Source organism: Sturnus vulgaris, chromosome 1 (genome assembly GCF_052056855.1).
Source record: "Sturnus vulgaris isolate bStuVul1 chromosome 1, bStuVul1.hap1, whole genome shotgun sequence".
Classification (NCBI taxonomy): domain Eukaryota; kingdom Metazoa; phylum Chordata; class Aves; order Passeriformes; family Sturnidae; genus Sturnus; species Sturnus vulgaris.
Genome location: NC_142243.1, coordinates 33928607 through 33953405, shown reverse-complemented (window position 1 = coordinate 33953405; position 24799 = coordinate 33928607). Strand labels below are relative to the sequence as shown.

The following is a 24799-nucleotide window of genomic DNA, read 5'->3' as shown; positions in this document are numbered from 1 at the left end:
GAAGACTGATCACTGTTCTTGGTATTGCACTTTGCATATTACTCTTGTCTTTAGATTACTATTTTACTCCAGTCATGGTGTTTTAAATACGTGCTCTTGGAACTTCATGGCCACTTGATTGTGGAAAAAAAAATTCAGATGCGGTTTTCAAGAAAGTGCTGATCTAGGTATTGATGCTCATTTGGATTGCCTGAACTGATGGTTGATACAACAAATTTAGCTGGCGATAATGTAACTTTTAAGGGAGTATTGGTGGGAGTCCATGTCCTGACTTTAATCACAAAATGAGTGTCTTAAAACAGACCTTGGTGGTATTCTTAGTTTATCCAGTAGGTCCAGGGAATAGTAGTAATAATAATAATGATGATGATGCTCTTAACTAAGAGCCTTGTTTCAGAGGCCAACTTAATGCCTTGTTTTCTGTCACTCTGTCTTTGACTATAGATTTGTGAGCAGCTTACTCCTCCTAAAGTTCTTGTATAGACAAGACTACAGAGGATATTTGGTAAGTTTGTTACTGGGTTGGCAGAAGTGTGTGGTAGCTCTGCTCCACACAGAACTACATCCAGACTCGGTGCCCAGAAGACCCCTAGCTGTGGCTGTGTGTGTAAAGACTCCAGGGTTGCTGTGTTCTGGCTTGAAGTGATCGTCTGTACAAACATTAGATACCCCTCAAATATTGCAATGGATTAGGTGCTGCTTTGGGACTTGCTTCCTGTGTGTAACCTGGCATGGAAATCAGAAGGGTTCCCAGCCTCAGCACCTACACTGTTGAATACTGTTAACAGTATGCTGTCAAAGTGAACAAAGGTGCATCTCTGGAGGATTTCTTCTTTTTATGGTTACGTTTTTTTTACTGTGGCAGAGCTGAGCTGCTGGCAATCTAGACAGTCTTTCTCACCCACACAGAATAATTTACATTGGAAAAAACCTGCAAGATCTTCAAGTCTAACTGTTAAATTGGCACTTCCAAGTCCACCATTAAACCATATCCATAATGAAGATCACCAGAGCTTTACAGCATATTACAAAAAACAAAAACGAACCCTGCCTGATTTTGAGCAAATGATAGACTGAAATGTCTTTATGTGAATGTCAAGAAGCAAAATCTTTACCATCTGTTATGAGCTTTAACTTCACTCACTCTCAACTTCGTAGGAGTGAGATGACTTCTGGGGAAAGAGAGATAAACATTGTGCAGAGAGTATGTGTGGGAATGCACAAGGGGGAAGATAAACATTTGCATTTAGGTGCTGCTGTCTTGTGTGCAGTCATTCATATGTCATCAGTGACATGGGAATGGCTCAGAAGTGTGGTGAAGTTGGGTGGGTTTTGCCTGGTTAGAGTGAGGCAGGAAAGGTTCATGCCTGTGTGATGTGGGTTCTTCTGACTCTTCTTGTTGTGGTGATATCTCACATCAAGAGAAACCACTGCCTGTTGCAACTGGATGGCAAATAGTATTGCTCTGTTCAGTGGGATTCCCTAATCTGTCAGGCTTGCTTTAAAATTTGCAAAGCCTTTTTTATTGATTCATTTATTTACTGGTTCTGGATTCTTGTTGCATATGGGAAGTCTCACCACTTCCAGGGCTGACCCCATGCTCCAGAGAAATGAGCTGTGGGGTAAGAATTTCCTGGGCTTGATAGTGTGTGTGAGCAGCAGGAGTTTCAGCTCTGTTTGACATGCTTCTGTAGATAATCCCAACTCGGAGGCACAGATAAAAGTGACTGTGTCCAGCTGTGATTGATGTTTAGTCTTCAGACTAGTATTAGCCAGCTGTCTGTTCATCCCATGAATGTAACAGCTGTTTCAAGTTTGAAATTTTTATTAAAAAAAACCAAACCACAAAAACTTAAAAGAATACTGATACCAAAACTTGATTGCCGACCAGAGACCTTCACAATGTTGATCTGCTCTGAGCCTCTTGCACAGCACTGGTTACAGGACTTCTTTGCCCTAATACTTTCCTGAAAGTGAGGATCTTGTGATTTTGAGCTTAATATTTCTAATATCTAGTCATCTTAATACTTGCTAAGCTCTTCCAGCGGCTTTTTCTTGCTATAAAAATTATGTGCTTTATTAAGAATTTTGACTCTTATGAATTAAAATTTGATTTTTTTTCTGTTACATCCTTCTCACCCCACCACCCAGTAGCTTATCCACCTTGATTCCTTAGTCTTTAAAAAAAAAAAAAAAAAAAAAAAGTCCCTCTCCACCATGTTGTCACTGTTGCAGGCATTCCAAAGGTGACTTCTGGCCAATTTTAGTTTCTTTCATGCTGATTCCCATCAGCAACCTTCTGCCATTTCTCTTCATATCCTCAGCAAATATGTCAATAGTAAGTTGCTTAATAACATAAACCTTTAAAAGTCACATAATACATGTCTAGGGTCTGATGTGGCAGTAATACTGCTTGAAGCCCATCTGCTTGGGATGACTCCTCACTTACAAGAGCCATTTCACACTTGCAACTCTCCTTCTGTTTGTTCAGTTATTGAAGTGAATATTTGAGTTTAAAACTCTATTTAAAAATTTATATATGCTGTGGTAAGATATTAGCTGAGTAACTAGCATTGCCAAATGTTAGGGTAAAAGATTTAAGATTTCATGATGGGCAGCTAGTTTTTTGCAGATGAAAGAGGGTGTGTGTGAGAGAGAATGAAGAATTGTAGGCTGACACCAGCACAGGTGAAGCAAGTGGGTTTAGGCACCTTACTTGTCTTTGACAGAGAAATAATGTGGGTTTATTTTCTTACCCAGGAAGAGCTTTGTTCCCCTTCCCTCCGTGCTGGTGCATGGAGCAGAGTGCTCCGTGGCTGTGTTCTGCACTGCTGATGGCCAGGAGCTCCTGGCTGCGTGGAATGTCTGTGCCTGGATGTGACAGGGAAGCAGTCAGAGTAGTCACCCCTTGGCTCAGGCTGTCCCTGCCTGCCTTGGCTGCTGCTAAGGAGAGCAGCAAGTGTGCTTCGTGTGCTAGAAGAGAGTTGGTGACTCTGGTCTCATGGGCTCCTTGTTCAAAAAGAACTGCAGTCCGTCCCCACCCCTCGAGGAAAATAAGGGGACATGCAAATTGTGGGTGTGGAAAAGATTGTATTTGGTGTTTAGGCACTTATCCAACAGGCAACTGCATTTTGGTGGTTCCAGACTTGTGCAGGCTGTTTTGGCACTGCTTGTGGAAGGTTTTACTTTGACTGCTGCAGTGTTCAGTATGTCTGCAGTGGGACAATACCTGTGCCATCACATCTTCACTTCTGTTTGCTCAGGCAAGAGAAATGAGCACCTCTCAATATACAGCCCTCAGGACAAGGCTGCTTGCTGTGGGAAGATACTTTTTGGGGGTTGCTGGTTTTCTTTTTTTACTCCCTATTTTACATCCCTGGATACCAGCAGAAGAACCTACTGTGGAGTTTCATTTGTGATTTAAATGTTGCTGCCTTTATCTAAGGAAATTTATTCTCAAAGCAATTAGAAAGCTATTCATTAGTCCTTAAGTCCATAATGATTTGCATTAGTTATATTGTCTTTATTCATATTTTTACATATAGAATGCTGCTTTCGTCAATGCCAATGTCAGGTTAATACATTAATTATTACCTATGTTACCTTTCTCTAAATGCTTTCTATGAGATTTTTTAAAACTTCTATGTTCTTTGACTTGTTGAAAAGAAGTTTCACGAGCCAATATTAAAAAAAGGCCTGAGATGGTGCTGCAGGCCAATTCCTTCCATAGCTCCAATGAATCGAGCTGCTGTATCTATAGCAATCAGGAGAGTTTCCAAAAGAAATTTCCTGAGTACTGCTTTGGAGAATAGTATTTCTAAAATGAAATAGCTTTCACCAGAGTTTCCACCACACATCTCTTGGCAATACCTTGATACAGGAGAAGCTCTCAGTTGTGCTGGGCCACCTGGGGTGGTTTGTCCCACTGCTCCTGAATTTGTGAATTTGTGATGCACTGAGGCATGCTGGACTGAGCAGGAATTTTCAGTCACTCTGTGGCCTGTGTGCTCTTGTTGTGTGCTCCCTGCTTTCTCTCTACTGCAAATCCAATCCCACTTCCTCGCTTCACATCAGTGTTGAAGAACACGAATGCTTTGGTCTGTTTTATATGCAGCGTTAAGAGACCACAGAGCACTCTTACTGTACTTGTCAGCTTTAAGATGGTGTGGTTTTAAATTTTGTTCATGTTAATAATTCTGGAGTTAAGAGCAGCTACGTGTCCCATTGCCAAAATCTTATTGTAGCTGTGAAAATTAAGGAGGTGATAAAAAACTTTCTCCTTGACCTGCCAGGGGAATAAATGTTTTTTACATAGCTACAGCTCTCTTCTGAACCTCCAGACAGACAAGTACATGTTACTTTTTGAAAATACTTGAAGATTATTTTTCAAATAAATTAGGATGAATGTCTTTTAAATTTATTTATGTTAATGAATGTCATGTGAAATGGTTTGGCTAGTCCTGACATTGTTTAAAGAAGAAACATCAAAATACCGTCCCCAATGGAATTAATAAGACTAATTTCCATGTCACTGTTAAATATTATTAATCCTTAGAAACTCACATGCATTTGTTAAAAAAGATAACCAAAACAAATATCAAATTACTTTGCCCCAGAAGACCAACAGATGGGATTTGTATGAAGAGTTTTTTGTTTCAGGTTTTGCCTTATTGCCATTTGAAGATTTGTTTTTAAAATTTAATGATTGCTTTTAAACCTTTTGATTGAGTGATTTATAATTCTCATTAAAAAAATATCCTGTGAACAGATATTAAGCCTGTTCTTTTAGCTCTCTAATTTAATTGGGTGGCAAAATTAAAGAAAGCTCCTGAGAGTTAAAAGATGGTGGAGTTTCTCTTTTTTCCTCCTTTTTTAGTTCTGTTTTTGCTTATTTAAAAACATTTTAGTTGATGCTGTTTTGATAATGATGGAGTGTTGTGAAATGCTCATGATATTTTAAATGATTTAAACTTATTTGAATTGCTGCACTACCTCGTTACCCCCATCACTCCTTCCCCCATTTCCCTTTCCCCGTTTTCTATGACTTCCTTGGGATATTTTTATATCTTGTGCTCCAAAGTGCTGTCAGAGTAGATGTTCAGCTGCAGCGGGTCTGGCAGATAAACACAAACTGATAATTGGCCTCTTAAAATAACAAGTAGATTCAGCTCATGAATTTACACTTGGAACTAAGAAAAAAAATCCTGATTTTCAGTTGAAGTGTTGAATGTAATGAAAAGCATTTCCTTTTTCGTCAGCTTAAACTGCAGCCTGATCATGGTGGATTGCAAGTTCATCTCAATGAAGTATGTAATTTTTAAGCTGTAGAGCGCAGGAAGCCCTGATCTTACAGCTTCAGATGTGAAGATCTGGTAGGTCATTTTAAAAGAAGTGCCCTGTCCAGGGAAGTTTTGCAGATAGCTAAAGGAAAATAATCAATGCTCTGTCTCCTCAACTTGTGTGTTTGTTTTTTACAGAAGTGTGTGGAAATAAAGATTTCAAATATCCTCCTAAAGAGTGTAGGGAAAAAAATCATAGATAAAATTGTGCTGTGTTCATACTTTAATGTGATTTCTGTATATTTCCAGTTAGTTTTTGAACAGCTTCCTTTCAAAAAGCAGAACTTTGCACTTCTGCAAAGATGGGGAGAACTACCTGCAGCTTTAGGGATTTTAGGGTTGAAATACGATGCATCTGAGTTTTGGACCATTTAGTTTGAATTAGTGCGCTTTCAAAATCTGATAGAATCAGGAAGTAAATAGTATTGTGTGAATAATGTAGCCAAACACAGTTTTAATACATCTTCCTTTAGTATAAAAACCACCGGTGCTGTGGAGAAAAGGATTTCAGTGCAGCAGTTCCTCTGGGTGCTCTTAGGGCCTTCTCAGGCACGCAGAGCCTGGTGCCTCTGGCTTCTCATGGCTTGCTACCTCAGCTAGCAAGGTCATATTTTGCTTGGCCGTGTCCACATATGTTGTAATCCCATCTCTGATGGCCCACATAACTGTGATGGCACTGGCTGCCTCTGACATTCACATGGTGGACACAAGTTACACATGCCAGGGGCCAGTGACGCATGCAATGCTTTTTCTTTCCATTCTTTTTTTTTTTTTAATAAATTATTTTAAATTAAGCATAACACTGGTCTTATATTTGCTCTCATTCCATTGCACTTAATTCTCTTCATAGCAAAGTTATTGCAACTTTGAGGACAGAGAGGCAAAGACCCATGGTGGTACAGCATTTACAGCACAACCATCTGGCTGTCTTTGACTTCTTCCATGAACTGTAAAGTGATGTACTTTAAGTAAGAGTGAGAAACATCTTGCCTTCTATGGGTTTGGTTTGGGGTTTTTGTGGATAAAGTGAAAGTCTTCCCCAAATACCTTAACAGTACTGTCTTTCACTAGAGTAAAAGGTGGGATGTGAAAACACTCCTGCCAAAGAATAGAGCATGCTGCAAGACCAAGTGTTTGCTGGTCTGATAGTCATCCTGAGAATAATCAGTTCTCAGCTTTTGCATTTCAAGTTGCATTAGTCATTGAAATGTGTTCTAATTCAATTCCTTCTCTAATGGTTGTGGCTATCACAGCATTCATTCTATTAAGTTAAAACTTAAGAACACTGCTTGCAATTCATACTTTTTAAATACTATTTTTCATGTGCGGTGGTTGGATTGTCTTCATACGTAGCTGATAGCCTCAGGTTTGCAGGAGAGGAGAAAGGAATTACACAGGGCTTCTTTCCCACACTTACCTCTGAGGAAAACAAAGAAAAATCTCTTCCTGCACTTTTTAGGATAAGGTGTTTCAGTGAAGTATGACCATGTGTCTCCAGTCATTGCCTTCCTCTCCAGGCTACTGCTCTACTTAGTCTGGATTGGTGGCCCCTACCAATGCACTGGATGTTGCACCTTGTTGCTCAGAAGGGGAACTTTTTGTTCAATTCTGCAAGTTGTTATTGTTAAAATGTTTTTTCATGCTTGATAGATCAAAATGTGTGTGCCTTGCCATAATGACAGATTCTTGTATTTCACTTATTTTTGCTTTTCAGCAACCCACTTAAGTTAACAGCATTATTTATAATTCTTTAATGATCATTTTAGAAAGGGATTCTTTTTTCTTCCTTTCTTTCTTCTTCCCTTCTATTAAAATTTTTGTTCTGTTACTGAACTGCCTGGATGTTTAGTTATAAAATACAAATACAGTGACTGAAATTCATATGGCACCACCAGCAGTTTGTCTGCTTTACAAAGATTCTGTCATGTTTTTGCTGTCTGGAATTTTGAAAAAACACTAAAATAATACAATTGAAAATAATAACTCTAAAAGCAAAAAACATAACTTGAAAATACTGGAACATGTTTTACTGAAGTGGAAGAGGCACTTAATGAAAGCCCTTTAGGCAGCAATTGAAAGACATGTTTCATTTTCCACTAGATGCACATGGCTTAGGAAAGGAAATACATTTTTGTTTAGTGTAGCAAAGAACTAATGTTAAAAATACTGAAATGATCTTGATTCAGATTGAAAAGTTTCATTATTCCTGATACCTTAAATACCTGCGCCTGCTTGCAGCTTCAAGTGCATATGATTTGTCATTTGAGAATTGTCTGTTGTAACTATTATTTAAGTGCCTGTTCATTGTAATAAGCTTTGCCTTCTAAAGTCATTTGTAACCATCTGGAGATTAATGTCTAACATCTCTGCTCCACCATTGGTAGCAAAACTCGTCTTAATATTGAAAAATCTGTGACCTTCTTGCATAGCTACAGCTTGAGAGACACAGGAAGAAAGTCCTTAGATTTTTTAGTTTTTTAAAATGTTCAAATGATGATAGAATAATTTAGATTGGGAAAGACTCTTTAGATCGAGTCCAGCCCTTAACCCGGCACTGCCAAGTCCAGCTCTAAACCATATCCCTAAGTGCCACATCTGCATGTCTTTTTAGATCCCTTCCTGGGATGGTGACTCCACCACTTCCCTGGGCAGTCTGTTCCTGTGCTAGACAAAGGTTTCAGTGAAGAAACCTTTCCTAATCTTCTCTTGGTAACTCGAGATCTTTTTCTTCCATCCAGTCACTTGTTGCTTGAGAAAAGAGGCTGGCCCCTACTTGGCTACAGCCTCCTTTCAGGCAGTTGCAGAGAGTGAGATTGTCCCCTCCAGGCTCAACTACTCCACTTCCCTCAGACACTCCTCACAGACTTGTGCTCCAGACCCTTCACCACGTTTGGTGCCCTTCACTGGACAACCCATCAGCATCTCAGTGTGTCTTGTAGTTAGCAGCCCAAAATATTCCTGACATTCCTTGTTCTTTGAGGAGGGTGGAGGGGGTTCCCGATAGAAGTCCTGAGACAAAACTTTATCTGGCTGGATGTGTTTTCATGAACACTGGGGCTGACTTCATCTTGCCTGCAGATTGCATGGACAATCTGGGAATTGTACAGCTCTGCGTCCTCATGCTAAATTATGGTGTTGCCCTGTAATTTAGGGGCTGGTGCACCAGTGCTACCTGCTCCTAAGTTTCAGCATGGAAGTGCTTAGCTGGGTGTAAGCAGCCTCATCCACAGCATTGCTCGAGTGGTGACGTGGGCACCTGGGACTGCAGAGCCACATCTGGATTTTCTCCTCAAGGTGTGGCATGTGCCTGTGGAGTAAAAAGGCAAAGCAAAGCAAGCCAATATAGCCCCAGTGTGTGGGTGAGGGAAGCACACTGCATGTGGACGACTTAATCAAGTCTTTCAAACTACCCTGAAGGATTCTCAGGAGAAGGAGCTTTGATGATGTTTTCAATTTGGAGTCAAGTGCAGTTTTTTTACTGTCCTTTTGTGTTGTTTTGAAAGCATCTCTTGCCTTGTGAGAGCATCCTGTTGAAAGCATCCATCTGTCTGTATTGCTCTTTTTTTTTTTTTTTTTTTTTTTTTTTTTTTTTTTTTAATTTAGGAGGAAGAGATCACAACATGACTGACATTAAAATAATGCATTCCTAAATTTCTGTGGATAAGGCTATGGATGTTAGCATTCTTTGTAGCTTCCAAAAACTGAAAGAGATATGGGACATGTAGTCTTGTGAACAGGTGGAAATATAATTCTGACCTTCCCTCGTTGTATATTTTTATATTCTGGGATAATTTGCCGGATTATCCCTCTCAGGGAACCAGTTGTTTTGAAGGTTTATATTTCCTGGTGGGATTTCATTCGAGCGACGCCTTTTGCAGTTTAGTTCTTCTCCCACAGCTAACGCTCCCTGAACTAAATGTGTGTGCGTTTGTTTGTTTGCACGGAGAGCGCAGGGATGCGGGGGGCGCAGGAATCCAGGGATTCGGGCACTCAGGGATCCAGGGGCGCAGGGATCCTGGTCCCCGTGTTCGGGTCTCCTGCGTTTCCGCGGGCGCAGCAGCAGAGGGCGCTGCAGGGCAGGGCATGGCAGGCGCTGCTCCCGCTCCTCCCTGGCTCCACCGCTGTTACTTTCCACTACGTGCTTTTAATTTCATGCCATAGCTGTCTTTTAATAATTGTGTATTCTTATATAATATCCTACATTAGCATTTTAAGTGCTGCTAAATACTCTGGTCCCTAATGATGTTAACTCTCCTTTGGAAATTCCAATTCTGTTTACATGCTGATGCTACCCAGATTCCAATTTTCTGCGAGGCTTCTAAAGATAATTTGTAATTATTCACTGAAATACCCCAACGCTCCATTTACAGTCCAGGTTATTCTTCACGACAAAAATTATCATCTTGAGGTCGCTGACAAAAGTAGGACTGGTAGGAGAAGGCGGGCTGGGCAGTTAGGGATGGTGCCATGTGAAAAGCCTAAAAATGCCTCCAGTTTGTTCATGAACAGAGCCAAAGGTATGGGAGGTTTCTTTGTAGTCTTACTTTCTCTAAGTACTGTAACTACCTTTCAGAATCTTTAAATTGGAAACCGTCTTCCTTCCTATACTAAGAGATAGTAAGACTGATTTTGAGATTTATGTAATTGAGAAAACTGCAAGCTGATACCATTGTTATTGTAATTATTACTATTATTATTAACATGATTTATTTTCATGAAGTTTACTGACCAAATCTGATTAAGCAATTGAGTTTCAAAATGTACAGTGTTACAGGGGAGGGTTTTGAGGATTACATGTATCACTTGTATCACACAATCAGTTGTGTTGTCAAACTGACTTACTGGAAAATCAAATATAATAATTTCAAAATAGAATGCTATTTAAAAACAGATTTGTGTTTTCTTACACAAAGATTTTGATAATTGTTCCCATTTTACTTGTGTCACCAGCATTGGATGATCTGTTTCTTGAACATCTTGATTCAAGAACATTTTAAACTAAATGACAATGCTTTAGAGTCAAGAAATTGTGAGATAGTGCAGATTCTAAGAATCTGTTCCTATTGATTCTCATGAAAGCAAGGGTTTTGGCATTTTTTAGTGAGCTTTGTTTTAATATCCTGTGTCTTTCTACCTACATTTTATGATGAAGTTTGACAGCGTGTGTGGCACTTCACTAATCCCTTGAAAGGCCAGGCAGTTGTAGCAAAGCATGTGATCCAGCATGTGATCCAGAGCAGTTTTCTGCATATTTAAATACGTACCTACATGTTGCCCTCCTCAGGTCACTGCTCACTTGTGGAAGCAAAGCAAGTAATTTTCTTTGAGCTCCATTTATGTCCCTGTCTGCATGCTGCACTGCTATTTCATTTTGCCTGCAAAGCAATGCCTTCAAAAAAGTGAAAGTATGCCATGTTTAATTTCATATTTTAGAGTCATAGGAATTAATTTGGGGGGGGGGTTAATTGGCACAAAGAATTGAAGTTTTGTTCTGGTTTCAGAAATTCACTGTATTTTCCCCCAAGCTCAAATCTGTGCAAAAGCTTCAAAATGAGCAGAAGTTTCAGCTTAGTTGTGTCGAAATCCTGTCCAGTGATGCCTTCTTGTTAATGCTGTTGGACTTTTATAGCTTGTGAGGTTAAATTTCTGACTGGGGCTTTAAAAGAGTTCAGAATACACATCAGTTGTTAGAAGAGCCTGTAATGCTGAACTGGGGGCACTGGGAAGCTGAGAAGTCTCTACAGTCACTGGTGCAACGTGTTCTCAGCATCCTCACTTTGCTGTGAGCTTTCATCAGAAGTGGCTGAAGTCTCTCAGACCCAAGGTCCCTTTTAAAAGTGGCATTTTAGCACAGGCTTCATTGAGGATGCCTTTCTGGACAGCAGGAATGGAGGAAGCTTGTGGTGATCCTGACAGAGAATATTCTCATAGTTACCTGCAATTTATGGCTTCCTGAGCCAAGTGCTATCTCTATATGGTTTTCAAGTGGAAAATGGAAATTAACAAATGCTGCTGTGAGAATGTAAAATGAACTTGTATCCTGGGCTCCCATTTCCCAAAAGTAAAGCCTCATGAGAGAGAATGTGTTTATAATGTGGGTGAGAAGCTCAGGGCCATACAAAATCTCAAGATATTTTTTGTGGGGGGAACAGAATAATTCTTCTGTCCTCCAATTCTTCAGGTCCATGGCAATACTGCTGCCTTCTGAGGAAATCCTGGTGAGCGGGTGTGGAAGTTTCCTGATGCCTCTGGAAGCAGACTGTGTGCTGCTCTCTGTGATCCACTTCAGGCTGAGTTTTGGAGGAAGAGTCACACATGAAAGCATGTAAGAGGGCAGGACAATGCATGTCAATGTGTGTATACACACACAGAAGACTCTTGCACGCTGCCTGCAGTGGTGTCTCATCAGAAAGCCTTCCTCCTCTGACTAGGCATTAGCACTGTTTTCCTGCATCCATCTCAATAAAACCATGGCTTTTAGAATCAGTACAAACGATGTTAAGCCAGCTCGATTTAAAAAAAGGAAACAAAAGTTGTCAGGTAATTTTAAAAAATTAACTTTTTATGGAAAACACACAATAGTCTAGAAAGAATGGCAAATAACATGGCTGCATTTTAATTTTTATCCTGCATTTATATATAAAGACTTTGAAAACCAACCCAGATTTCTGATTTCAGACAAGTTTCTCTCAAGCCCAGCTACCCTTTTGACTGAATTGGAAAGTCTTTCTGCAAACTTAAATAGTAGTTTCTTAGTTTTCCTATTGTGCTGCTCTGACATGTTGAAAAAGAGACATTGGTCTGTGACTGTGTATGTGTGCAAGTAAAAAAAAGTCTGTGCAGGTTATCGGTCAGTAATAGTCAGACCATGGAACAGCTGAAAACATGGAAACAATTTCCTCCCTAATTTGGGCAGATTGGAATGCATCCCCAAAATCCAAACGGAAATAGTAAAATTTAAAAACTTTTTATTAGTACCTAACCCAGCTGCACCTGGCCAGCCTAATTGCCTTCAACCTGGTCATTACTCAAAGGCATGAAGTTTAGCCACCAACAGCACTTATTAATGTATAATAGGAATTTACTTGTAAAACAGAATTATTGGAACGGTGTGATATCATAAAGACAGAGGTGCTGACATTTTAGATTGTTTTATATAGGGATGTTGAGTTATAATTTAGGAGTTGGATATTCTTTGGGTGATTAATCATTCTTAGGTATAACTTTAAATGTCTAGTGGATATATGTAGAATTAATGTTTGCAATGACCAGCTCATGAAGCATGCTTATGTGAATAAGGTCACGTTTGGTTTCTGGACAATCTATTTCTGCAGCATTTTGTGAAAGGTTAGTGCAAAACCTAGAAATGCTGAGGCCACAGTTTAATGAAATGTTTCAGCAAGACAGCCCCTCACTGATTTCTGTAAAGATGTCAAAGCCTAAGACCATAAAAGTGCCTGCAAATTCTCCTCTTCATATCAATGGTGTGAGAAACTGAATACATTAATTCTGTTGGACCTCAAACTTAGAATCTGTCAATATGATTCCAGTGATTGATGGTTACAGACTTTTACCTACCTCATAAATATAATGTGCCTTGATTACAGAAGCACTGCTAGTGCTGCTATAGTTAGTTATGTCAGCACTTCCATTGTAAACCCTGTTTCTTTAGGGGTTTATAACTCCATCATAAAAATTCACTCTGGGATGAAATTTATACCATAGGCTTCTAGACTGTAAGCTCGTCATTGAAAATGCAGATATGCCTAAAAAAACCCCAGCTGAACAAAGGCAAAAGCCCCAGACTTGCAGATTTTTCATGTGTGTATGTTATTTCTGTAGCTGAGAAATGACTTCACTTTTGAGATGAAAGGTTGCTGCCTTTTGCTCCCTAGTGAAAGTCAGGCTCTGTGTGGGTGTCTGTATGTACTCACATACATACATGAATATACTTCTGTCATAAATATTTTTAAAATATAATATGTGTGCAATAAATTTTTTTTAGAAAGCTTGTAGTGTTAATACCTTGAAGGTTTTATCCATAACATAAACCAACACTAAACACCAATTTATAGATAAAGTACAATGGCTGCAATGGAGCATGAAGGTCAAGGGGAAAAGCATTAAAAATATATTCAGTTTAATACAGGGATTTGGGTGTGAACCTCACCTGGGCTAAGTTAACTTCAGTAAATACATATGCACTTCTATGAGCAAAAGGTCATGTGATCCATGTGTGATCTTTTTTAAAAGGATGAATTGTTTAAGGCTTGTTTTAAACAGCCTCTGATGTGTTATCTTAAAACACTTTTTTTTTAATACTTTGAGATTACTGAAGTAAACATCTAGCAGGTAATGTTTTGTGTTTCTTTTGTCTAATATAGAAGAACAGTCCTACAAAGGTTTCTTTGCTGTTGGTGGTAAACAGCACTATAAGATGTGGATTTTCTTAAATTACATTAGAATTTGAATGCTCTTAAATGGTGTTTCTTAGTCCTTAATTCAATATTAAATTTTTTCTGTGTTTTGAGTTTTTTAAAAAAATACACAGTGTGGTTAGGTTTGAGGTTTTTTCTTGCTTTTGCACGTTGTAAAGTTAGTGTTTGAATATCAAAGAGATCTGAAAACACTGGTAAACGTCTGTTTCCATATTCCAGCCTGGTGATATGGCAGATAACGATTGGACCTTAATATGTGACATGTCTTCCAATGGGGCTGTATTTACAAGTAGTGTAAAACTGGCTCACTATCATTTAATTAGTTAATGTGTATTAAGTTTCATTAATCTTTTCTTGCTGTGCATGTTACTGCTTTTCAAAGACTGATGAAAAAGGGAAGGAAAACTTCATTACTTCTTTCCCCAGTTCTTTCCCACTGCTGGTTAAAATAAAATTAAGATGTCTGGCTAGCTATCATTTTTATGAATTATAGATAGAAATAGCCGAGGAGGAATTAACTTCTTTCTCTAAGTACCTTTAAAAAAATATAGATGAGCCTAAGATGAGGGTTGTTTCTATTACTAGAAAGCCCACTGCTTTGATAGTCTACAGCTTTTAATAAAGGATTGAGCTAAGCTTCTTTTTATTTAAAGGTACAAGTTAGCTTTAAATTGATACCTTCACTTGATTTACTGATATTGCCACTCCACTTTGTTCACTTATAGGTTTTTGGCATGAAATTTCTAATGGCTGGGATTTTTAGGAGCCTAGAATTTTTTCCATTTGTAACACAAATTGAAGCTGTGTAGCTTTGATTCTCTCCTCCCTCTCTCTTCCTCCTCCCCTTACCCCCATTCTATCTGCAAATAAAAAGACCAGTCCTCCCAAAAAGCAGCTTGCATATATCAAAGAAGGGACTTGGAATCTTAAATAACTTTATTTATGAAACAAGAGGGAGTGGGTGGTGGGACGCTAGCACTAAACTTTTGAGGGTGGGCATCCGGCTCTCACAGTTTACTTGGCTGGTTGAATATCTTGAAAGCCTTAATTTAAAAGTCATCTTACAATCATTTTTAATTGGCTCCAAGTAAGTAGTTGAGCATTTGTTCTGATAAGGAGGTTTTTGCTCTATGTGTGCCATAAAATCAGCAAAAAGAGGGATCTGTTTAATACAACAGTGATGCTGGGCTTTTTTTGTTTCTAGGGTTTGCCCTAAACAGGATTTACCCCTTAAGGCAGCAGTAGCACACCATAAAAAGACCATTCTTTTACTCCACAGCAGCAAGGCTTTAACTTTCTGGTTTTCAGATTTCTTTTTTAATAGGCAGCAATAACAAGACTTCCATAGGGTGGTTGCTATAACTACTGTACATGGTGTCTTAAGATCAGAATGCTTTGCCTGCAACGTTTTATTGCTTTTTGTTTAAAAAGGCTGGGAAAGAGCATCTAACAAACTTCAAGGTTCAGCTCACATTTCTGGAAACTTTTCTGGGTGGGGAAAGCTTATAGATGGAATAAAGTCAAACTGGTTTTTACACTCTCATTATTGCTTGAGTTCTCAAATCTAGGTATTCCCAAACCCTGACAAATACCCTAGTTTGCATTGTAACAAAAAAAAAAAAACCAACCAAAAAAATCACCAAGAAAACCCCAGTGAAAGACAGAGAATTTAATTGAAAATTTGGAATTAAATACTTCCATGCACCATTAATTCTGTTGCTATAGAAATGTCAGCCTTTCTTTGCTCCCACATATCTATTAATTAAGTCAGTGCGGCATTTTTTTATCTGAGGATTTGTTTTGGCTTACCCAGGAATTCAAAATCTAGTTTACAGCTGCGAAGAGTATTTATTTGGAGAAGCTAGTTACTTTGTACCACCCTCTCAGTTCCTTTTATCATCTGTATTTTTAAAGTCTCCTTCTGACTAAGCTGCAGGTGGTCTGCTTTTTTTTTGAGTAGCATGAGCAGACAAACACTGCCCTGCACCCCACTGTCTAGTTCACGTGTTCAATGTGTGTGATGTGAAATTTCGTGCAAGTCCTGTGATGTTATGTTTTGCTTGTTTGTTAAAAAAAAAAAAAAAAAAAAGAAAAAAAAGGTAGGTTTAGGTGGCTTGTTCATCAGTATGTTGGTCACAATTGTTCTTTACCTGTTTTGTTACAATTCCATTGGTAAGCTCTTTGCCTAATAAGAAGTTAACATTGTGAATTGTGTGGCTCTGAAAAGTCTAGTTTCTCTGGAATTCCATGGTTTTCTAACACTGTTTCAGTGGAGTGAGCTTCCTGTAATGTTGGTGGCAGTCAGGTGAACTGTCTTCAGATGTTGCTGGAGAATGCTGGAAGGTGCAGCCCTGCTCCTAAGGATAGGGAAACTTTCTGCTCCTGCCATGTAAGTGCACGGTCCTGAGTGCTCATGGTGCACCAGATAATGCTGGCAAAAGGACAGTTTCAGAGGGATAAGAGATGTGCATTAGAAAGTATATCAAGTATATCTGTCCCAAGGCCTTGTTCTCTTTCAGTTGCTGAGTAATTCATAGAAATTTTTCAGTTTTCGGGAAGTTACTAGGAATTTCTTTTATTGAAAGTTTTTCTTGGCTGTCCCTGTAAAGTTGAAGGTGCATGAACTCCTGTCTTTGGATGCTTTGTTTGCTTAATGGTATTTCACTTGTACTGATTGACTCAGATAATGTGGCAGATTTGTTCTGATGTTTGTTTGAACTGGATCATCTTACTGCCACGGAGTTCTTTGGATGGGAAAGACTGGCAAGTCAAAAGAAGGATACTCACATCTGGTACAGACGAAACAATGAGTTTTTCCACTTCTCCTATAAAAATGTGTCCCCTGACCCTCCATCCTCTCTTCCCTAATCCTCTTAAAGCATTAGTTTGCATGCTTGCTTTGCACCTAGAGGTACGGTGGGCTCTCAGGAAGGAGTTGTATATTCATTCTGGCAATGTGAGCTATCTTGGTGCATGATGTGGTGGCTGCCCCGTTTTTGCTCACACAACCAGATGTAAGATGAGCCTGCTTTCAGAAGAGATGAGATTATTCAGTCATCTTATGCCAAAGTGTGTGTGAGGTTTGGGGAAGCAGGCTGTCAGTCTGCATTTTGTTGAAACTGGTCCCTAAGAAAAGCGAGAGCTGCTTGGGAACGTAGGTGGTGCTTAAGACTGAGGAACTACCCTGTAGTGCAGCCCATGCTGCCCATCTTCTCCAGCTCCCTTAATCTCCTTAAAACACCCCATGTGACTGAGGATTCCAATGGCCTCTCCTTCCTCCATAAGCTTTTCTCTGGGTACCTCTGAAGTAATGGTGTACTTGGCTAGAGATCAGATGCTTTTTCTCTCTTTCAGTCCCTCACCCTCAGTGTAACATAATGCCGTTGCTGTATCTAGCAACAAAATGGCCTGTCAAAATGTCTTCTGGTGACACTTAACTTCAAAAGAATTTTGGTGACATTTGGCATACGGTGTTAACAGTGAGAACCTGAAAAGCATATCCAAAAGGTCATTTAGATATATAAGAACAGCGTGTCAGAATCTCATGATCTTTCAGATGATTGTCAGGGGCTCAAAGAGTCTGTAGGAAAATAATCTGGGTGCTAATGAACTTTACAAACTGTCCAGCTCTGCAGAGGTTGCTTTAATGCCCCAGTTAACTGGTGCATTTCAGTTGAATCTGTGGATGTCACTTAAATGCTGACAAAATACCGGGGAGAACTTTGGTGGCTTTTGAGGATTTTCTTTATTCTTTTTTTGAAGCTGGGGACTTTTTTTTACAGCAGGTAACACCTTAATTAGCTTGATGGAATATTCTGACATTCTTAACTCAAGAAGAACGGCGTCCTTTGCCCCTCTTAAAAATTGTCTATATGTAGTAGATTCACCATGACTTTTCAAGCTAGGTTTTTTTTTTTCAAGGTCCTGGCATGTGGAATTCTTGGGGCGATAAAAACATTACGTACCAATTCTCTGTCCTTTCAAAGGAGTAAGGATATCTGTGTGCATATATACATGCATGGGTGCATGCATGCAGTCTCCTAAACAAAAACTGACTTTTAGATCATTTAGAATACAAAAAGTACTTTCTTGGTGACTGTAAAATGCACATAGAAATTGTGGAGCTTCTTTTACAGAGCCATAGAGGGGTTGAGATTGGAAGAGACCTCTGCAGGCCGGTCATCTGGTACAACTCCACTGCTCAAAGATGGTCACTTCGAGCAGGCTGTCCAGGACCTGGTCCAGATGGTTTCTGAGTATCTGCAAAGATGCAGGCTCCACAACCTTTCTTGGCAACCTGTGACAGTGCTCAGTCAACCCTCACAGTGAAGATGTGTTTCCAGCTGTTTAGAAAGAGTGTCCTTCATTTTTTTAACCTCTGGTCCTGTCAGTGGGCACCACTGAAAAGAACCTGGCTCTGTCCTCTTTGCATCTCCCTTTAGACATTTCTCCAGAGTGGACAGTCCCAACTCTCAGCCCTTCCTCATAGGAGAGATGTTCCAGTTTCTTTGTCATCTTGGTGGACCTTTTTTAGGAGTCTCCCCTGTATGTCCATGTCCCACTTGTACTGCAGAGCCCAGAACTGGGCACAGTGCTCCAGCTGTGCCCTCACCAGTGCAGAGTGGAGGAAAAGGACCTCTAACTCAACACTCCTGGCAAGTCCAGTGCAGACCAGGACACCACTGGCCTTTTTTGCCTCAAGGACACACTGTTGGCACATCTTCAACTTGGTGTCCACCAGAACCCCCAGGTCCTTAAATGCCAAGGTTCTTTCCAGTAGAGTGACCCCAGCACGTTATTGGTACATAGGGTTGTTCTCTCCCAGGTGCAGGACTTTGTACTTCCCATTGTAGAACTTTGCAAGGTTAAGGATTCTGTGCATCACCTACATAAGTTTAATACAGCTCAGCCTGGAAATTTTTTTCAGGTGTGTTCTATTTGGCTTCCTTTTAGTATGTCCAAATGTTAAACCAGTTGAAATTTTTCAGTTTGTCTGTGGGGGTTCAGTTTATCTGAAAGGGCAGGCATGAACTTTCCTTTGATAACCAGTCCTATTATGAAAGTTTTTAGCAAGTCAGAAATATATTTTACTCCTCATGCAAGCAGTCTATACAAAAGTAAATCCCTTAGGATGTTACCATAAATGATTGCTTTTAACCTAATACAGGTTAATATTTTTCAAGGAGAGTAGGCATACTGTTGTGACTGTGTTACCATCAGATTTCAGCACTTTTCTTGAAGAGCAGGTATCTGCTAATAAATTTACCTATCACTATAATTCACAGAGAAGTAAATTAAAAATAATCCTTCTCATCTTTGAATGTTCTCCATGTTGCCTTTATTTTGTACCATGGCTACAGCTGTTTTTTAAGTCTCTGCATTTTCTAAAAGGCTGCGTCTAGCAACAAATTGGATTCTCTTCCCTGACTATTCCTCCTGAAAGAGAAAGCAGTAATGCTTGTTTGATAAACAGAATTTATTTAAAGACTTCTGGTGCTATAGTAAAATTTGCTGCGTGTTCCTAAATGAATACACAGAACTCTAGACTATGGTGTCAAAGGAGTAGGTATGCCAAACAAGAAAAAAAAAGATAAAGTTGCTTAAGTTTTATTAATACTTGTCTAGATTTAACTGTTTTACCTTTTGGTCCGTTGTTGGATTTTATCCTGTTATCATTCATCATTCATAAGATGATGGCAAGAGCCTTGTAAGTAGTTTGTGGTCCAAAGATCTGCTCAGAATTTAGCCTGAAAAGGACAGGGTGGAACTGCTGAAGTTGGAGGTATGAAAATGTGGCACTTTCTAAAAAAGACAGATGCTTTTTAAAAATACAATAGATAGAATACTTCATTAAAAATACATCAAACATACAGATATTATATTGCAAGAATTTGTTAATGTGGTTTCTTTCAGGTACTGTGGCCTGTAAAAATGTTCCTTGCAATTCTGAAGCACATTACTGTCCATGGCACTTTTAGGAGTCAAACATACTAGTTACTTTAATCGGGATAATAATTTAGAGTGTCAGAAGGGTAGTGTACCTTTTCAGCGTTTCCATTTGGTATTATTTTACTCCTTTAATAGTACTTTATAGTTCCCAACCTTACCTCAATTAGCAGTACTGACAGATGCTAGTTCAGCATTTTACCTCTAGCCAGTAGGGCTTTCTTTAGAATAAATGTCAGCAATTTTATGTTGCTAATTTGAGGTGATATACCTACATGTAAAATTACATTTTAACTCTCTTGTTATACTTGCAGTGAGAGATGGCAGCATAAAGAAATATAAGTGAATGCGCCGGAGAGATAGTTCAGGACTAGAAGGTTCATTATGGAACTTTTATAGCTCATTTTGAGGCACACTGCAGATTTTGTTAACTCTTTCTTCCACTCTGCATGTATTTCTTCTAAATGTCTTCCTTCTTTTTTCCCCCTTTTGTTTTCTTTTTAAAAAGCATTTATTTTATTAGCAGATTTTTGGGGAAAGTGGGGGTGGGATTTGGGTTTTTAAAGATCACAAAGTCCTGTTACAGGAAGCTTTTTAATAACAAACATTACTTGCTTAGTGAAAAGAAAATGTATGGTGGTGCACTAAAAATTGCTGTCTGAAAAAGTCAATATAAGTGTTCAGTAAGTAAAATAAGGAAATGTGGTATTGCTTAAAATCAGGCAGCTCTTGAGAAGGACCTGAAGGAAGCTTGTCCCAGTTAATAGGAAGCAAGCAAAAGGAGAACATTTCTGAGAAGTATGCTACTGATCCAGCACAATAGTCACAATTAGTCAATATTACTGATTGGAATCAGCAGACACCGTCAAGATAAGTCTGTGCTTGGATATTATTCTTTAATTTGCACTGCAGAATACAAGGGAAATTGCATGAGAAGGCAGAGCTTCAGCATAAAATTGCAAGAATTAACTGTCCCATACACTACTTGGAATTAAATTTTAAAGATGGTATGGCTTTGCCTGTGTAGTTATGTATTTCAATCTTTCTCGAAAGATGCCTTTTTTCATCACTTTAGATTTTCCTGCAGATTCTCTCAGTCAGTTACTAAATTGCACTTTTGTCTGGTCAGTAAAAAAAATACCACATGTGTGCATGCTAATAACTTCATATGGGGCAGCAAATCTGACCACGCATAGTGACTAGAAAGTAAGGAAGGAATATATGTTTTCTGCTGCAAAACAAAAGCCAATATATTGATTTAGGAATTTACTTTCTCTCTTTTAGTATATTCTTATATGTAAATAGACATTTTCAAAGCATAGAGCTAGGGTCTTTATTATATGTACTACAGAAATTCTTAATGTGGAATAATCTGTTTCCTGTTTACGTAACACACGTTTAAAATTGTTCCTAAATGCTGTTATTTATAAAGAGTTAATTGATGCTTCCTTTGTCATTGCATAGATGTGAGATTTTTTTATCATTTTTGCTTTACTGTGTGGATATGCATTGATTACTGTGGAGCAATTTCAACATTTCTATTTTTTAAAATTGTCTAATCTTCAGTCATTCTGTACATGAGAAATCTTCTATAAATTTACATAATGACTGTAATTTTAGCCTAGTTTTAGCTGCAGAAATAAAGCTGGCCTAATTTTGAGTTGAACAAGAGTGTCATGTTCATAAAGGTTCGATTAAAAATAGCAATTTTTTTTCAAATAAATTGAGAAACATTTATTAAACCCTATTTAACACTATGATAAATTTCTCAATAATTATTCACTCATCTCTGCTGATCTGAAGATTTTGTAGTATTAGCCTGTGTGCATGTCCTTCTGCTCCTCAAGTTAATTTGATTTTTAACCATGGGGCAGGGGGAGGGGCACAAACCAGACAATTTAACATAAAATGTTGAGAGATTTTCCAGCTGTATCACATGTTGTGCTAAAGATGAAATGTGCCACCACTTTTGGATGGAATGACTGGCTCTACTTGTCATCTAAAATACGATGGAATGAAATGTGTCATTTTTAGTAAAAGGTCAACATTTCTTTCAAGCAGTTACAGAGAATTAATATTCTTTTTCTTCCAAGCTAGTGATGCAGATTTCTTTCCTCTGCTTCGAACTTTTGGCCTTGCCCTCAAGTATATGGGTGGTATGCGTTTTAAAACTGATATATTAATGTTGAATTTTTATTGTCACCCTTTCTGTTCGTGCGCCTTTCAAATCCTTCATTTGTTTGTTTCTGAACTTTGGACGTATCGTAAAAATGTCACCATTGTGGCTGAACATTAAGCACCTTCCCTTTTTGCTCTGGGCCGTTGAAATAAATTTGGACCAGGTGCTCCTCTCATAACAGAAGTCCTTGATGTGCCCTGATAGCGAGCGGGAGAGCGGAAGCTGTCAGCTTTCAGCTGGCTTGAAGAATGCAATTAGAGCAGTTTTAATACTGTTGAGGGACCCCATCCAGTCAAAGTTGTTTGAGTTAAGCCAAGTCTAGGATCCTAAACGTGTACTTTAGGCATGCCAGCTTTGTCTTTTTAGTCAGAGCAGATCTGTCATTCCCACACGTTATGTGAGGGTGGATTCTTTTTGTTGGGCTGTTGGGGGGGGTTTTTATACTAGGAGAAATACTCCCATTTCTTACTAGCTCACTGTTATTTTATCTGTTAGCTTTGTCTTTATGGCATTGTTAATACTCGTGGTTCAAAGCATTTATTGTCAAATTAAGGCTTAAAACACATTTTTAAATGTCAAAAGTGCCTATGTCTTTGCATAAACCCTAGATTAGGTAAATTCATAAGTGGTTCATCACTAGGTTTTCCAGATTTGGCTGGTAAAAGAAAGGGTAACATCAGTACAGATCAGAACACATGAAGTCTGTAGAAAAGAGTCCTAGAAAACAGGCAGTGCTGTAGTGAGGTACTGTTTTTACTGAAGTCTCAGCTTGAGTTAATTTCCGTACTGGGTGTGATTCATTGACACAGAAAGCAAAGGGATGGAAAACTTGCAGGCTCATCCTTTTCTTTTTTTTTTTTTTCCTTCTCCTTTGTTTAATTAGAATTTTCAAGTTGGCTTGTTGCTTCTTCCATTGCTCACTGTTAGAGTTGACTTCACGGGAATAAGTTTTTTCCTGAGGGATGGTCCTCAGCTGGATGTTTCATTTATTTCCCTGCTTTTCCTTGGTTGCTCAAGTGGATCAGTTGTTTTAAGCCTTGCTAGGTTGCAAAGTAGAATACAAAAGTGTAAACAAATATAGTGAAACTTTTGTTTTTGTAAGCTCTGTTAGGTTGGGTTTTTTCCCATTGGTTGACTTTTGGAGCAAGGCAGACAAGATGGTCTTTTGAATAGTCTGAGTTTCAAGGTCTACCTAAAAGAAAAATAAAAGTAAGTTACCTGCTTTGATACCTCCTCTGTTTTCAGATGAGGGTGGGAAAGGCAGCAGAAAGCCAACTACAAAGTAGTTTGTGAGGGATTTGATAGACCAAATTGTGTTTTGCTATTTCTTTGGTTAAATCAATAGCATTAGTGGCTTAAAAATATAGGATTGTCTTATTATGAGTTATGATTGTTAGTATGAAAACTTTTAAATTGTGTTCAGAAATTACATAAAGACATTTCCAAGGCTTGATTCATTGTCATGATGAGTTGGAAAGGGAAGTTTTTTGTGATTTCTACATAACTGTCACCCATCTCAGGAATTTTTACAAATGTATATGTGTGTGTGTATGTAGATTAGAAAAAAGCCAAACTTACTGCCTACCTCTTAAAAAGCTGAAAGGGGAAACTACATTCTGGCTATCTTACATTGGTAAGATAGAAGATAGATTGTCAGGACATCCTGGACAAATCCTCAAATAAAAGGGAGAGTAACAATGAACTTGGCTGTTTGTTCTTGCCTAGTGTCTGCTGCTTTTTCACAAGGAGCATCTCTTGTTTCTTCCTTGTCTTTCCTGTGCTAAGCCTTTTCACACAGCTTCTTAAGAGACTGTTGTGGTATAGACAAATGTACTGTAAGGGGAATGCCAAACTAGGAAGGAATTGGCTCCAAGCAGATGGTGATGGGCAGAGTAGGTTATGGAGAGCTTGGTTCTGGATCAAATGCTCATTTTGTGATTTTGTTTTAAATGGAGCATGAGGTATGAGTTAGTAAAAGGAGCAAATCAATAAACTCCTCTCTACCATTAGTTTCTTCTGCTGGTGACTAATTCCTGACCCTTTCCAGTGGTGCCAGGCCTCTTTGCCCTTCAGTATGAAATAGAAAGGAGAGTCTGTGTTTTACTGCTGTTAGTGCTGCTGGGAAGGCATGAGCTCAAATGGTTGTCCAGGTTTGGATCAACAAAAGTAGTGGGCCAGCTGAGCTTAGTCCCAGCTCCCAGAAGAGCAGCCAGCAGACGTAATGGTTTGTAAGAGTCAGCGAGGAATTTGTGTCCTTTTGTTCCCTCCAAATGCATATTTGGACAAAGAGGGACCAGCTGAACTTGCAGGAAGAAGTATTTGGGTGGGATGAAAATAGTTTGAGAGTATCTCTGTTCCTGGAGGTTATTCAAGCAACTACAAGGAATGATAAAGCTGATCCTTTTGGCAGTGAGTGGACTCGTTATTCACCTGAGGTCCTGTCTCATCTTTTGGCTGGTTGTAACCAAGTTTGCCATTGGGATGAAGCTTTCAGAGAGGTGATATTCCTGTTAAATTTTCTGTAGTGACTCAGGTGATGGAAAGGTTATGCAGTGACTTGCAGTGGCCTTATTTTGTCATCAGGTGTCATGGAGAGATAGGGAGTGCTCTTAAGTACAGGGCCTAATGCTCTATTAAATATCAAAGAATCTGCTTCTCTCCATACTGATCCTCTAGTGTTCATTCTTATTTTCATCTCATTCAAAATTTCTTCTGACAGCACAGATGAGTTTGTGAGCCCCAGCAGAGCTCCTGAAGCATGGCTTCTTGGCTTTTCATTGCAGAGAGCCTGTCCTTTGCAAGAACTATGTGTCAGGCAGTACCACAGGGTTGTCTTGAAACCAATACTGTGGCCTAGCTTGGGCAAGAATAAAGGTGCAGTCAATAGCTCATTTTTA

The 24799-nt window shown here is 39.0% G+C and overlaps 1 protein-coding gene across 2 annotated transcripts in view; it reads left to right on the top strand.

The window, feature by feature from the left end:
* Window positions 1-24799, top strand: part of JAZF1 (JAZF zinc finger 1) — a 186772-nt gene that overhangs the window by 33366 nt on the left and 128607 nt on the right. The window contains exon 2 of one of the 2 annotated variants that reach the window (XM_088163517.1): window positions 11521-11664. The exons of the other annotated variant lie outside the window; for it this stretch is intronic. Within the exon in view, the coding sequence (XP_088019643.1) occupies window positions 11655-11664 (10 nt within the window). The 5' untranslated portion in view covers window positions 11521-11654. The remainder of the gene's footprint in view (window positions 1-11520; window positions 11665-24799) is intronic. 2 annotated transcript variants of the gene reach the window in all.